Source organism: Protopterus annectens, chromosome 4.part1, assembly GCF_019279795.1.
Source record: "Protopterus annectens isolate FY-2018-M chromosome 4.part1, PAN1.0, whole genome shotgun sequence".
Taxonomy (NCBI): Eukaryota; Metazoa; Chordata; order Ceratodontiformes; family Protopteridae; genus Protopterus; species Protopterus annectens.
Window position 1 is genome coordinate 570598284 of NC_056734.1, and position 14539 is coordinate 570612822.

Here is a 14539-nt window from a genome sequence, read left to right on the forward strand (position 1 = left end):
GCCAGAGGGAAGGGGAATTCATGCATCCCCAATTGCAGACACTCAATTTGGCAGCTTGGCTTATTCACTAACCCTAGATCAATCTGCCAACTACATTGAACAGGTTCTAGATGTTATACGCGAGTCCAGATGCCCTAGCACTAGAAAGTCTTACGATAACTAATGGAAAAGGTTCTGCACCTGGTTCCAGGCTAAGGGAGCCAATACGGCACAACCCCCCCCCCCCTCTCATCCTGGATTACTTAGCTGACCTACTACACAGTGGCCTCTTTCTCCTCTATAAAAATTCATGCCTGTGCTATCTCTGCTCATTTCCCCACTGAGTAGCCCCTTTTCTCACACCCTTTGAATTAGAGGAGTGGAAAGATGTGGTTCAGGAAATCCCAGGGTCCTTTTCGCGACACATGTGGCGAGTTTTCCCACCCAGGGTAAAGGGGGTAACTCATCAGGAAGATGCCCCTCCTGAGACAGAGGAGTTCCGCATAATCAGGGATCCAGAGATTCTGTCTCTGGCCAGCCCTGTCAGCATTCCTGAAGAGCGGCCCAGTTGCATGCCTCTAGAAGCAGTCAGGGGACTATTTTCTCTGCACCACCTAGCCTGGCATTCCATAACGACAGATTCTTGGGTGCAGACAATAATTACCAGGGGTTATCACATCCCTTTTGATCTTTACCCGAGGCCACAAAGGCAAATCCCCGAAGTTCCACCCAGTCAACGGGATGCAGAAGCACAGGAAATTCAAAAGCTACTTCTGAAAAGAGTCATCCAAACAGTCCCACCAGATCAGACAGAATCCAGATTTTACTCAGGGTTCTTTTAAGTGCCAAAAGACAGGCAACTGGAGGCAAATTTTGGACCTCTGCATCCTAAACAAGTTTGCCAGACAGACAAAATTCCGGATGGTCATGGTTCAGTCTATCTTCCCATTTCTGGAGAAAAACAATTAGATGTGCACTGTAGATCTCCAGGAAGTGCATTATCACATAAAAATGGACAAACGCTCCAGGAGATTTCTCCGCTGCAGGCTGGGAGCCAATTACTACCAATTTTGAGCGCTACCCTGTGGTCTCTCCACAGATCACAGAATGGTCACCAAATGTTTGACAGTGGTAACAGCTCACTTGAGACTCCAAGGATTCCGGGTGTATCTGTATTTAGACGATTGGCTCCTTACTACCCCTACCAAGCGTCTGTTGGGTTCTAGCTTTGCATTACACCCCACAGCTGGCAAGATCCTTGGGGATCTCAGTAAACAAAGAAAAGTCCAAACTGGTACCTACTCAAAATCTAGAATTCGTAGGTGCCACATTCAACACTACGCCTTGCCTGGTCACCCTCCCACTTTACAGGCTCCAAAAACTAAGATCTCAACTCCGTGATGCTCTCTTAAGGATAAGGTCCCAGCTCATGCAGTCCTTCAACTACTAGGATCAGTGGCAGCAATAATTGCTATAGTTCCTCTAGCAAGACTGTACATGAGACTCCTACAATGGCTAATAGCATCACAGTGGTCCCTTTTAAGTCATATGTCCTCCCTAATCCGCATAACAAACTGCTGCAAACAAGACTTACTTTGGTGAATGAAACCAGAAAAGGAACTATGGCGTCACCCCTTATCACCCTCTCAGAGCAAGACCATAGTGACCATGGATGCATTCCTGGTGAGGTAGGGGTGGGCGGCATTTCCAGGGAAAGACGGTCCAGGGCTCCTGGTCCCCTGAGGAGGTCAACCTGCATGTCAGTGCCCTAGAACTGAGGGCAGTCCTTCTGGGGTTGCAAGCATTCTAATCTGTCCTCCCGTCAGGGACAATTGCTGTCCAGTCAGACAACATATCTGTCATCTGGTATTTCAACAAACATAGGGGAGGGGGGACCAAATCCTTCCCGTTGTGTTGGGAAGCCATTAGAGTTTGGCAATGGACAATATCTTCCAAGCTTTCTGATAGCAATGCACATTCCCGGGGATTCCACCATGATTGCAGACGAGCTGAGCAGATGTATTCTTCTGCCTCACAAGTAGGCCTCAATCCTATCATAATGGTGAAGATCTTCAGCCTCTGGGGTCAGCCTTGCTGCTATTTATTAGTGTCTCCCACCAACCACAAATGCAGCAGCTACTTAGCCCTAATCCTCCCTCAGGGGGAGTCCCTGAGGGATACTCAAATACACGATTGGCCCACGGGATTAGGTTATGCCTTTCCTCCTCTTCCTCTTATTCCGCAATTTCTAAAGAAGGCTCTTGGTTGAGAAGCAGAGTAATCCTTATTGCACCCTATTGGCTCCAACAAATTTGGTTCTCCTTCCTTTGGCCTCACCTGGTCCACCGACCATGGACTTTGGATCCAATTACTCTCGCACCCACAAGGGTTGATCCATCCACACACATCGCATCTCAAGCTGATAGCTTGGTTCCTGCACTTCCAGTAATTTCCAGACAGAATAATCTCTCCTTCCCTGTACGAAACATTCTTTTGGCTTCCCATAAGCCATCCACCAGAAAACTTTATCTCAGCAAGTGGAAAAGATTCGTAGTTTGGTCTTGAGAGAAAGGACTTGGATCCCTTTTTGGCTTTTTTTAGCTCTGTGTTGGACTATTTGTTAAATCTCCCACATTTGGGAGACGCAGCTTCCACTATTCGAGTCCACCTGGTGGCTGTTTCAAACTTCCACTATGGTTTCCAGGACTCCTCTTTGATATCTCACCGTCTCTGTAAGACCTTTTTGAAAGGGGTCACGCATATTAGACCACCCTTCAACGAGCCAGTTGAACCCTGGAATTTAACACTAGTTCTACAAACCTTGACTCGTCCTCCCTTTGAGCCTGCTGCCACTTGCAATATGAAGTTTTTATCTTGGAAAACTTTATTCTTGGTAGCAATTACCTCTGCAAGGTGAATATCAGAACTACAAGCTTTGTGCATAAAACGCCCTTACATGATTTTCCATAAAGAGAGAGTATAACTTTGGACTAACTCCCTCCTCCTTATCCAAAGTTGTTTCAGATTTGAGTATTAATCAGTCAGTTGACCTACCAGTCTTCTTTCTCAATTTTTCTAATAATGGAGAATATTGTCTGCATTTTTTGGATTTACATAGACAGTTATGTTTCTACTTGGACAGGACTAAATCACTACGAAAATCTGACCAATTATTCTTGTCCTTCTCAGGACCAAACTTGGGAAAGCCTGTTTCTAAAGTAACTTTAGCTGAATGGCTGGAGGGGATTGTATTTCCTTTGCCTACCAACAAAACCATATCCCTCTAACAGCTAAAATCAAAGCGCACTCAACCAAAGTAGTTGCTACGTCTGTTGCTTTCCATTCCAGAGCTTACATGGATGGCATTTGTGCAGCAGCCATATGGGCTACTCCTCATGCTTTTATCACGCCTTACAAATTGGATTTGGTCTTCAGGGGAGAGCATCATTTGGCTCAGTGGTGCTCAGGAATATTCTTGCATAGGGCCTCCCAGGGATTCAAGTAGCTAGGGACTCTGTCCCATTCATCATGAATGAATGAAGATTAACAACATCAGATAAAGTTATGTTGTTACTATAACGTTCCAGCTGTATTCATTCATTCATGACATCCCACCCTCCTACCCCCTCCGAAAGACTCCTGGAGGTTCGGATTTGGTCCTAGCTTCATGACAGGGCATTTGCTCAGACCAAGCTCTGCTTTCCTTTCTTATGAGCAGACTATCTGAGGAGATGAAGAGAAGGGGCACTTTGGGTAAGCTTAACTCGAGAGTTTTTGGCTGGCGCGAGCTTGTTATAATGGCCGAGTTGTTTCTGAGGACAGAACTGATACCCATTCGTCATGAATGAACGAAGATCAACAACACAAATGGAACTTTATGGTAAGAACATAAACCTCTTTTTATATCAGCAGACACATTTGCTAAAGTGAAAACTAATGAACAACTCAATGTGGCCAGTAGTTCATACTTGTTGCTTATGGAGGTGAGTAAATTCAAACTGAAGGCTCAGTGATGCTTTTATGTTATTTGGCCAAGAACTGTTTCAGCTTGTTGTTCTATGTAGTCTGAAGACCAGTACTGTCTTTATTGGGTCTCAAAGATAGTTTGAGAATGAATCTGCTTTCTTTTGCTAAAGAAATTCATCACATAAGTGCATTTCCAATTTTTTCTGAAGCCATTTTCTCAGAGTATGCTGATGTTGTCGATGACAAGTTGGGCAAACTTCCAGTTGTGTGTTCTGTGAAGTTAGATCCAGAGATCACTCCAGTAGTCAGACCAGCGAGAAGCGTTCCAATAGCTATGCCAAATAGTTAAGGCTCAGGTGGATAAAATGGTGCAACAAGGTGTGATTTTTCCAATCACAGAACCAACTGAATGGGTGTCATCCATGGTGGCAGCTCACAGAAAAGGCTCAAATGAAATCGGAATATATATTGACCCAAGAGATTTGAACAAAGCATTGAGATTGTATCATCCAGTGCCGCACAGTCAGAGGTCACAGCTCTAATACCGAATGCCACTTTTTTCTCTCTTGGATGCAGAGAGTCCAGTTTAGCAAGTGATGCTTGATTGCAAATCCTCATTTCTAACCGCTTTTGGTACTCTGTTTGGCAGATACAGATTCCTAAGGATGTCATTTGGAATAAATTCTGCAAGTGAAGTCTTTCAACATGCAGTGGAGCAAATTTTTTTCGGGTTATCCTTGTGCCATAATAGATTTATTGGTTGGAGGCAATAGTGAAACAGACCATGACAGAAACCTAAAGAAAGTTCTTAACAGAGCACATGAAGTAAACTTGAAGCTTAATCCTCTGAAATGTAAATTCAGGCTTCCAGAATCTACATATGCAAGTTATTTGTTTACCCATACTGGCTTGAGACCAGACCCCCCCCCCCCCGACCACGCGAGCAGCTTTTCTTGAGATGTCAGCACCAGACATTGTACAAGCTCTACAGCGTTTCTTAGGCATGATCAACTATGTAGGCAAGTTTTATACCAGACTTCAGTGAGTTGACAGCAACTTTGAGAGCTAGCGCACAAAAATGTTGCATGGTCATGGTCAGAACAGCACCAGAAGGCATTTTAAGACCTTAACCAGAAAATTGCCACCCCACCTACATTAAGATACTATGATGTGAACAAACCAGTCACTCTTTCCTGTGAAGCTTCAAAATTTGGTCTTGGTGCAGTTATACTTCAAGAGGGCAGACCAGTAGCCTGTGCATCTAGAACACTTACCTAAACTGAGATGCAGTATGGTCAAATTGAGAAGGAGCTTTTGGCAATAGTATTTGCATGTTCCAAGTTTCACGATTATATTTATGGTCGAGCTATTCAGATTGAACTGACCACCAACCTCTAGTTCCTATTCTAGAAGCCTATGCATTCCACTCCAGTGAGGTTATAGAATGATGCTCAGATTGCAAAAGTACAATTTCAAAATGGTCTATACGAAAGGCAGATTGCTCTATCTGGCTGATATCTTATCCAGATAATCCAGAAATACAACTGAACGCTTGACAGAGATTTTTGACTTTGATGTGATGGCAGTGCATAATTTTTTTACCACTAGACTTGAGTTAAGAAATCACACAATGACCGATCCAATTTTGCAAAAGCTCAGTCACTACATTAATATTGGATGGCCGTCAAGGCAGTGTAGTGTACCACCTGAAGTGCAAACCTATTTTCCTTACAGAGATGAATTGTTGATGGAAGATGACATTATTTTCAAAGGTCCTAAAATTGTTCCTGCTTTCTTACAACAAGAATATATCCAGATTTTGCATTGTGGTCACCCAGGTTCCACATCCACTAAGAAGAGCGAGAGAATTGATATTTTGACCTTCATTACTGAAAGACATAGATAAAGTACTTCTTGTTCACTGTGCAATAGTACTAGACTGCATTTGTAAAGAGAACCACTTCAGCTAAGTCCAGTTCCTGAACTACCTTGGTCAACAGACACACTGATAATCTTCGAGTGGAACAATCAATGCTACTTGGTTTTGGTAGACTCTTATTGGAGATGGTTTGAGATTGATCTACTGCATAACCTAACATCCAATGCTATTATTACCAAGTTGAAACACCATTTCTCAGTCCATGGTAGTCCACACAAAGTTCTTTCTGACAATGGTACTCCATTTACTAGTCAGTTGTTTCAGCAATTTGCAAGAGAATGGAACCTTGTACATGTAACTAGCAGTCCTGAATGTCCTTGGTTAAATGGTCTAGCTGAACATGCAGTATAGAGTGCAAAGCAATTACTTGAGAGGTCAAAGCGTGACAATACCAATGTGTTTTTGAATTTGCTTAATCTCAGAAATGTACCCCGTGACAATATTCTTAACTCACCTGCTCAAAGACTACTTTCCAGGCAAACCAGAACTACGCTGCCTATTAATTTCAGTTTGTTGAGGCCTAAAGTTAAGCACCGTAAAACCATCAAGGCTCAGTTGTTTAAGAAGCATAATATCCAGATGGTCAGTTACGACAGATCGAGCAGATTACTTCATCCGTTGAAGAAAGGAGAGATGGTATGAATCCAGACAACGAAAGGTTTCGACTGAATCAGTCAGATTACATGCATCTGTGCTGAGCCAAGATCTTATCTGGTAGACTCTGAGGATATAGAGTATAAGAAGAATCGTAGACATCTTCTTCCTGTACCAGAATCATCATCATCACAACAGTGTTTGTGGTGATGGACTCCAAATTTAAAAGCGAACTAGATGTTGTTCCCATACCAGTGTGTGTTCAAACCTCTGATTCTATTCCCAAAAATGTTCAGGATATTCCAAAGGTTGAACATTTTGTAGAGAAAGTTCCAGTTGCTAAATCCAATTCCCAGGTTTATGTCACGTGATATGGACAAATGTCTAAGCCCAGTGTGAAATACGCATCAGTGTAAACTTAACTGTGTGTGTGTGTATATGTATGTATATATATATATATATATATATGTGTGTGTGTGTGTGTGTGTGTGTACCTAGTCTTGTGTAATGCATGACAAAGAATTACCTGTGATATATGCATGCCATGTAGACTAACGTTGCATGATCTATTTCTCAAAGGGGGGAGGATGTAGATCAGAGTGTATTTGATGTGTGCTGTGTCTTTACGAAGCATGTTAAAGTCCGTACATACACGTATAAATTCCAGATACGTGCAATCTCTAGTGCCATTTTGAAAGAGCAGCCAAAGTGTGAGCATGCATGATCGCAGTTGTTAGCTTGTATACAAGTTACTTAAGTTAGTCAGTAAACCTCTATAGTGATGTTTGTGTAAAATAAAGCTGCTTGAACAGAACCCACAAAAACTCTTCTGCTGTGTCCAAAGTAGGAGAGCAACAACCATTTTTGCAGTGGATTATTTTCTGAATAAAATCCACTGGCTCTGTTGCATTTAATGTCTCAGCTGCCTGTTCCTCTGTTTTAGATTTTATGCCTGATCCAGGGACATTATGAAAATTTGCTTTTTAGCTATAATCATTTCAGTGTAGTCTTTACCAATTAGTTTAGTGTCATGCTTGTCAACTCTGACTTTTCTGTCGTTTACCTAGCACTTTTCTTGCATCTCATTTCTGGAAGAGGACCTTACAGATTTCTTTTAGGTTCTACATCCCTGTAGCAGGAAAGCATCTGGGCTTTTTAGGGACAGTGTCCGGCTAAACTGTTCAACAATGTGCAGTCTAGCAAGTGTCACACATTTACCAATGTATACCATTGCACTTTTCTGCCTGCAAATTTGTTTTGTGGAGCTTTTGCACCTCTGAAATGGGACTGAAAGTTGAAGGCTTCAGGTAAATATGAAATTGCATTGAATGTCCTTTAATTTCTTAGTTATTTGTTCGTAAACTAGATGTGAAGAAACTTAGATGGATTTTAAATATATTTTGTGTAGTCCACTCGTGTGTGCCTTTTTTGATTAATGACACTAATGTTGTTTCAGGGTTTGTCTGGGAATACAATGCTTGGTGTTGGCCATGTTGTTACTACAAGCGTTGGAATGTGTGACATAGATGTTCGACCAGTGAGTATTGTCTATTTTTTTTTGTTTTGTTTTTGTTTTACTTCAAGAATGTCAACCATACCTCTCAACCTCTTAAGCAAGAAATCTAGACAAAGCCATCAATGGGAGGACAAAGGTCCAAAAATAGGGGCACTTTTTAAATATTGCTCTTACAGATTTAGAAAATTGATAGAATAACAGGTTTTCAATTAAGATGAATTTTTCTGAAGGGTATGAAGTCTGAAACTCAAATGTCTGTCATTATTTTCTGACTTTAATCCACTATAATTTACCAATGATTTGACAGAAGACCACAGATGTTCTGTAGTCCTGTTTCTCCTTCATTCTTACATATGGGTTGGGAGACTAGACTCGGCCGATTACAAAGCTCGAGGTCTCTAAGTTGGCTCGTGGCAAGGTAGGTATCCCATAATGCACTAGTAAGAATCCCAAGATCTCGTTTGCCTCGTCTACGAGTTCAGAAGTGCTCTTTCTTGGCCATGGCTAAGTTGGAATTATTTGCTTATTCAGATTTTATAATGATTGTTTTTTGACTATAATAGTGTTGTATTAATAGCGTACAGTTTATCTTTAGTAACTAGCTAGTGTGTTTTTAAACGTTATTGCAATTTGTTGTTGCATATTGTTGGTTGTCGCTTCCGCAGGCCTTTCCTTCATGGTATCTCTTCGTTTCTGTGTGCTAGTTACATTTTCTTAGGCATAGGTCCGGGGTTTTTTTTTTTTAGTTGCGACCTATTCTAACCTTTATCTGTTGCTTGTTTGTTCTCTATCTCACCTACCCCTTTGTTCAGGGCTAGGCCCATTTAAGTTAGAGGACCTAGTCCTCTATTGCCTTCTCCCTTGTGTGTTGTTTCCTCAGCAGGGCTAGACCAGCTTAAGTTAGAAAACTTTGTCCTCTCCTTTACCTTTCTAAGCTTATAGTCTGTGATTGTTGTTGCGGTAGTATGTCTAAGGAAACTAAAGACCATAAACCTTCGGGTTTAAAGAATTGTTTAAAATGCTCACAAAAAATGTCCTAGACTGACAGGCATATTATTTTTGTCTATTGTTTGGGAGCCATACATCTACAGGAGATTTTGCCACTCTTAGTTCCCGGGTTCTCCAGGAAGGGAAGAACAAACTGATCTTGAAAGGTCTGTTTAAACCTTCCTTTGAGGAGGATTTAAACAGTTCTTCCTTTTCTCATTCCAGGTCTCCCTCTTCTAAAAAAGAGAAGGTCAAGTTGGTGAAAAGGCCGTCTCCTACACTGACTGTTAAATCAGGACCTCCAGAGAAAATTGCCAAAATTGACAAACCTACCTCTTCGGCTCCTCTGCCTTCAGAGCCTGTTGAGGTTATTGACATAGACCATCCAGTTTCGGCCCCAAGTTGTTTGGAGCTGATAGCTGAACCCATGCCTCAGTGCCAGTCGAGAGATTTATTATCGGTATCCCTGACACTCAGATCTCCACTTTTGCAGAGATCTTGATCCCCTACCTTGTCTTCCAGATCCTCCAGGAGTCTTTCTGTTCTGTGGAGGATGTCGAGAGGGGGGTGGTGGTTAGGCTTTTGAAGTCTGCTTTAGCAAATTTGTTGTCTTCTCCGACACAATCCGTTCCGGAGGCATCTAAGGCTGTATTACCTGCTCCTGTTCCTCCTCCAAGCCATACCGGTCTTTTGGAGCCAGAGCTATCAGTGAAGTTTGTTGTGGAACCGTCTGTTCCAGCACCCCAACTGTCTGTCTCGGAGCAGAGTTCCGCTCCCACACCTTCGGATTTTCCGCAGGTAGGGTCAGCCTTGCTGCAACCTTTTTGCCAGCTCCCTCAATGCCAAAGGCAGCAGCTACTTCACCCTTATGCCTCCTCAGGGGGAGTCACCCAGGGATACCTCTAGTCCACAATTGGCCCTCCGGTCTACTATATGCCTTTCCTCCGGTTCCCTTGCTGTCAAAGGTTATTCAGAAAGCGCAGTCCTTGGGAAGCAAAATGATTCTGATTGCTCCACACTGGCCTCGTCAAATTTGTTTCCCCTTTCTCCATCTCTATCTCATGGACGCTCCTTGGATTTTGGACCCACAACCAGACTTACTGACTCATGTCAGGGCAGCTCCATCCCTCTCTTCGGACCCTCCGGTTGACAGCCTGGCTACTCCACTTCCGTCATTAGTTAGGCTTCACCAATTTTCGCCCGAGGTGGTTCATAGTCTATCTTCCTCTCATAGGCTTTCGACCAGGAAGATTTATTACAGCAAATGGAAGAGGCTTTCCATCTGGGCACATGACAAAGAGATTGACCCTTACACAGTTCCAATCTCGTCAGTATTGGAGTTCCTTTCTATGCTTTTCAACCAGGGATCAGCTGCCGCAACCATTAAAGTCCAGTTGGCGGCGATTTCTACCTTTCATGTCGCAGACTAACCTAGCCTAATGGCACATAGACTCTGTAAGGCTTTCCTGAAGGGCACTTTGTTGCTTCGTCCTCCTGTCTCTGAACCTGTTATGCCTTGGGACTTAAACTTTGTTCTACAGGGTCTTACTTCACCCTCCTTTGAGCCTGCAGCCACTTGTGATATAAAATTCTTAACTTGGAAGACTGTCTTTTTGGTAGCCATCACGTCAGCCAGACTCGTTTTGGAGCTTCAGGCTTTATCATTCAAACCTCTGTATTTGATTTTTCATAAGGACAGGGTTTCTCTCGGACCAAATCCTTCCTTTCTTCCCAAAGTAGCTTCAGTTAGTAACCTTAATTAATCCATTGAATTGCCAGTGTTTTTTTCCTCAGTTCTCAAACAAGGCAGAATTCAAATTTCATCAGTTGAATGTGCACAGACAATTACGATTTTATTTGCACAGAACGAAGGACCTCAGAAAATCTGATCAGTTGTTTGTTTCATTTTCGGAAAACAGAATTGGGTCTCCTGTTTCCAAAGTCATGTTGTCCAGGTGGATTTCCAGTTGTATTTCTTTCATTTGTACTTCAGGGGGAAGAGATTTACCGTTTCGAGTGAAGGCCCACTCAACCCGGTCTGTATCTACATCTACAGCTTTTCAGGCAAGATTGTCTATGGATGATATTTGTGCTGCGGCTACTTGGGCATCTCCTCACACCTTTGTTATTCATTACAAGTTAGATGTGGTATCTAGAGGCAGGTCTTCTTTGGTTCCACAGTGCTCAGGAGTGTTTTCCACTGAGCCTCCCAGGATTTAGGTGCTGGGGACGCTGTCCCACGGGTAAGAATGTAGGCGAGATTGGACTACATAACATCAAGAAGTTATGTACTCACCATAACGTTCGATGTATGTAGTCCCACCTCACATTCTTACTTACCCCCTCCGCCTTCCCCACTCCTGGAGGATCTGGAGGTTAGGCCTGGTTTCAGACTTCCCTTCAGTCTTGGTTTGTTCTTCCTTCCTTTGGTGGTGTTCTGCATGGAGAATGAGTGCTGGTGTTTGCAGCAAACTAGATCCGGGGATAGAGAGCAGTGCAGCATGGGATACCATCTTAGCCCAGCCAATAGAAAGACTTCGAGGTAAAAGTATGGCCGGGTCAGAGCCGACATTCGGCTCCGAACCCACGGGTAAGAATGTGAGGCGAGATGGACTACATACATCGAACGTTATGGTGAGTACGTAACTTCTTGATTTGACCAAAGGATGTGCCTGTCGATGCCATGGTGGTGGCAGCAGCCACAAAGAAGGAACTAGCGGAAACTTCCTCATCTGTCCACCTACTGAACAGAGTCTCGAACAATGGACAGATACGGGAAGCGTATTTTTTCTTCAGCGGCTTTTATACTCAGATCGCTGAATTACCTCACCCATTTCACTAGGCTTCAAAGAGATCTAAAAGAGCTAGGAGATGCTCTCCAAGGTTCTTTAACTGAAGGAGTCCCTGAGAAAGTTACTGCTCAGCTGTTCACCTTAAACTCTATTGTTAACTCCACCATGAGGCTGATATCTTATGCAGCAGATGGAATGAGCAGGGCAGTGGGTTCAGGAGTCTCCCTTAGGAGACACTTCTGGATGCGCTTATGTAACTTTACGGAGCCCTTCAAATCCACATTTACCAACACCCCCTTTGACGGTTCCTCTCTGTTTGGACCAAAGGTAAAAGACACTCGCCAGATGCGAGCAGAAAGGGAAGACTCTCTCTGCCATGGGAGTATGTTTTTCCGTCCCTTCTAGACCATACCCTAAAGGTCAGAGAGGCGGAAAAATGTGGTTCAAGAAATCTCAGATTTTTTCCAGAGGCAGAGGAGGAGGAAATAATGGTAGACGTCTCCCTAGGGGGGGGGTTCTGCAAAACCAGGGTGGCTGCGATTCCTTTCGTGGACGTCCCTATCAGCGCTCCTGAAGTGGGGCCCGACTGCGCTTCTCTGGAGCAAGTTGGGGGTCACTTATCTTTGTCCCCAGAAGCCTGGCACGACATCAAACAAGACAAGTGGGTACAAAGAATAATTTCCAGATGATACTCCATACCTTTTCTTTTCCATTCATCTAACCAAGAAAATCCCAGATGTTCCACCCAATCACAGGGATCAGGCAACTATAGAAGTCCAAAAGTTGCTTCAAAAGAGAGTCATCCAAACCGTCCTCGCAGACCAGATAGGATTCGGAACTTACTCCAGATTCTTTTTAATGCCAAAACGAGCAGGGGACTGGAGGCCCATCTTGGATCTCAGCAAGTTAAACAAATCAGTGAAGTAGTTCAAGTTCTGAATGGTCACATTGCAGTCTATACTCCCCCTGTTAGGGAAAGACAATTGTCTGTGCTCCATAGACCTCCAAGATGCGTACTACCACATAAAAATGGACAGAGCATCAAGGAGTCATTTACGCTTCTGGCTGGGAGCCAGTCATTACCAATTTCGTGCTCTGCCCTTTGGTTTCACCACAGCCCCCAGGGTGTTCACCAAATGCATGGCGGTAGTAACAGCTCACTTGAGACTATTTGGAGTCCAAGTGTTTCCATACCTGGACGACTGGCTCCTGACTGCCACCACCAGGCACCTACTTCTACAAGCCAGGGATTCAACCATCTGTGTCTGCACTCAGCTAGGCATTTCTATAAATTGGGAAAAGTCTGCCTTGTCACCCTCTCAATATGTGACTTTTATAGGCGCAGAAATAGACGCAGTCACAATGATGGCTCGCCTTCCTTCAGACAGAGTGCAAAATCTAAGACAACAAATATACAGCCTGCTTCCCCAACACAAGGTCAAAGCGAAGACGGTGCTGAAACGTCTAGGGACCATGGCCTCTACCATAACTCTAGTTACGCTAGCCAGACTACATATGAGAATCCTGCAATGGCTACTCTTTTCTCAGTAGTCTGTTCAGCAACTGCCTCTGTCCCATCACATTTTAATAACGGAATATTGCAAAAGGACCATCGTTGGTGGATCCAGTCCAATCAACTAACGATAGGGAAGACCATTCATTCCTCGCCAACCCATTGCTACTGTGGCCACGGATGCCTCCCAGATAGGGTGGGGAGGCATTGTCTAGGAAGGACAGTCCAAGGCACATGGCAAGAACACGAGGCTCACTTGCATATCAATGTTCTAGAGATGAGAGCAGTACTAGTGTTGCAAGCACACGACTTTCTTCATCTAGAGACAATAGCAATCCAATCAGACAATGTCAGTGGTATGGTATATAAACAAACAAGGGGGAACCAGATCCTACTCCTATGCCGAGAGGCTCTACGAGTTTGGCAGTGGGCGATATCTTCCCAACGTTTTCTAGTTGCAATGCATATCCTGGAGAGAACCAATGTGATAGCCGACAAGCTCAGCAGGACAATCTTGATGCCTCACTGGTGGTCTCTGAATCAGAAAGTCGTGGAACAGATTTTCCACAAATGGGGACAGCCTTGCTGTGATCTTTTTGCCACCCCAATGAGCACCAAATACAGCAGCTACTTCACCCTTATCCCCCCCCCCCCAGGGGAGACCCTGAGAGACGCACTTGTCCACAATTGGCCCTCAAGACTTTTGTTTTTCCTCCCTTTCCACTAATATCGAAAGTCATCCAGAAAGCAAAGACTTTGGGAAGCAGAATGATTCTCATCACTCCTTACTGGCCTCATCAGATTTGGTTCCCCTTTCTCAGGCCTCACCTTCTGGGTGATCCATGGACTCTGGACCCAGTACCAGACCGTCTGACATATATCAGGTATGTTCCATCCCTGTCTCCACACCCTCAGTTTGACAGCGTGGCTGCTCCATTTCCATCCCTAGTCAGGCTTCATGATTTCTCCCCTGCGGTTACACATATCCTGATGTCTTCTCATAGACCTTCTATGAGAAAATTGTACGCTAGCAAATGGAAAAGATTTTCTCTCTGGGCACAAGCTAGGAACATAGATTCATACACAGCCTCCAGTCCCTTAGTGTTAGAATTTCTAACCAAACTTTTGCATCAGGAATCAGCTGCTGCTACAATCAGTTCAATTAGCCGCTATCTCCAATTTTCATTTGGGACAACATGAACCTAATCTTATGGCTCACAGATTGTGTAGATCATTTTTAAAAGGCACTATCT

The 14539-nt window shown here is 43.8% G+C and overlaps 1 protein-coding gene across 1 annotated transcript in view; it reads left to right on the forward strand.

The window, feature by feature from the left end:
• The window catches only part of ACTL6A (actin like 6A), a gene marked incomplete in the record, with an annotated part of 1351363 nt that overhangs the window by 976679 nt on the left and 360145 nt on the right, over window positions 1-14539 (forward strand). The window contains 1 exon segment of the mRNA XM_044070379.1: window positions 7935-8015. Within this exon segment, the coding sequence (XP_043926314.1) occupies window positions 7935-8015 (81 nt within the window).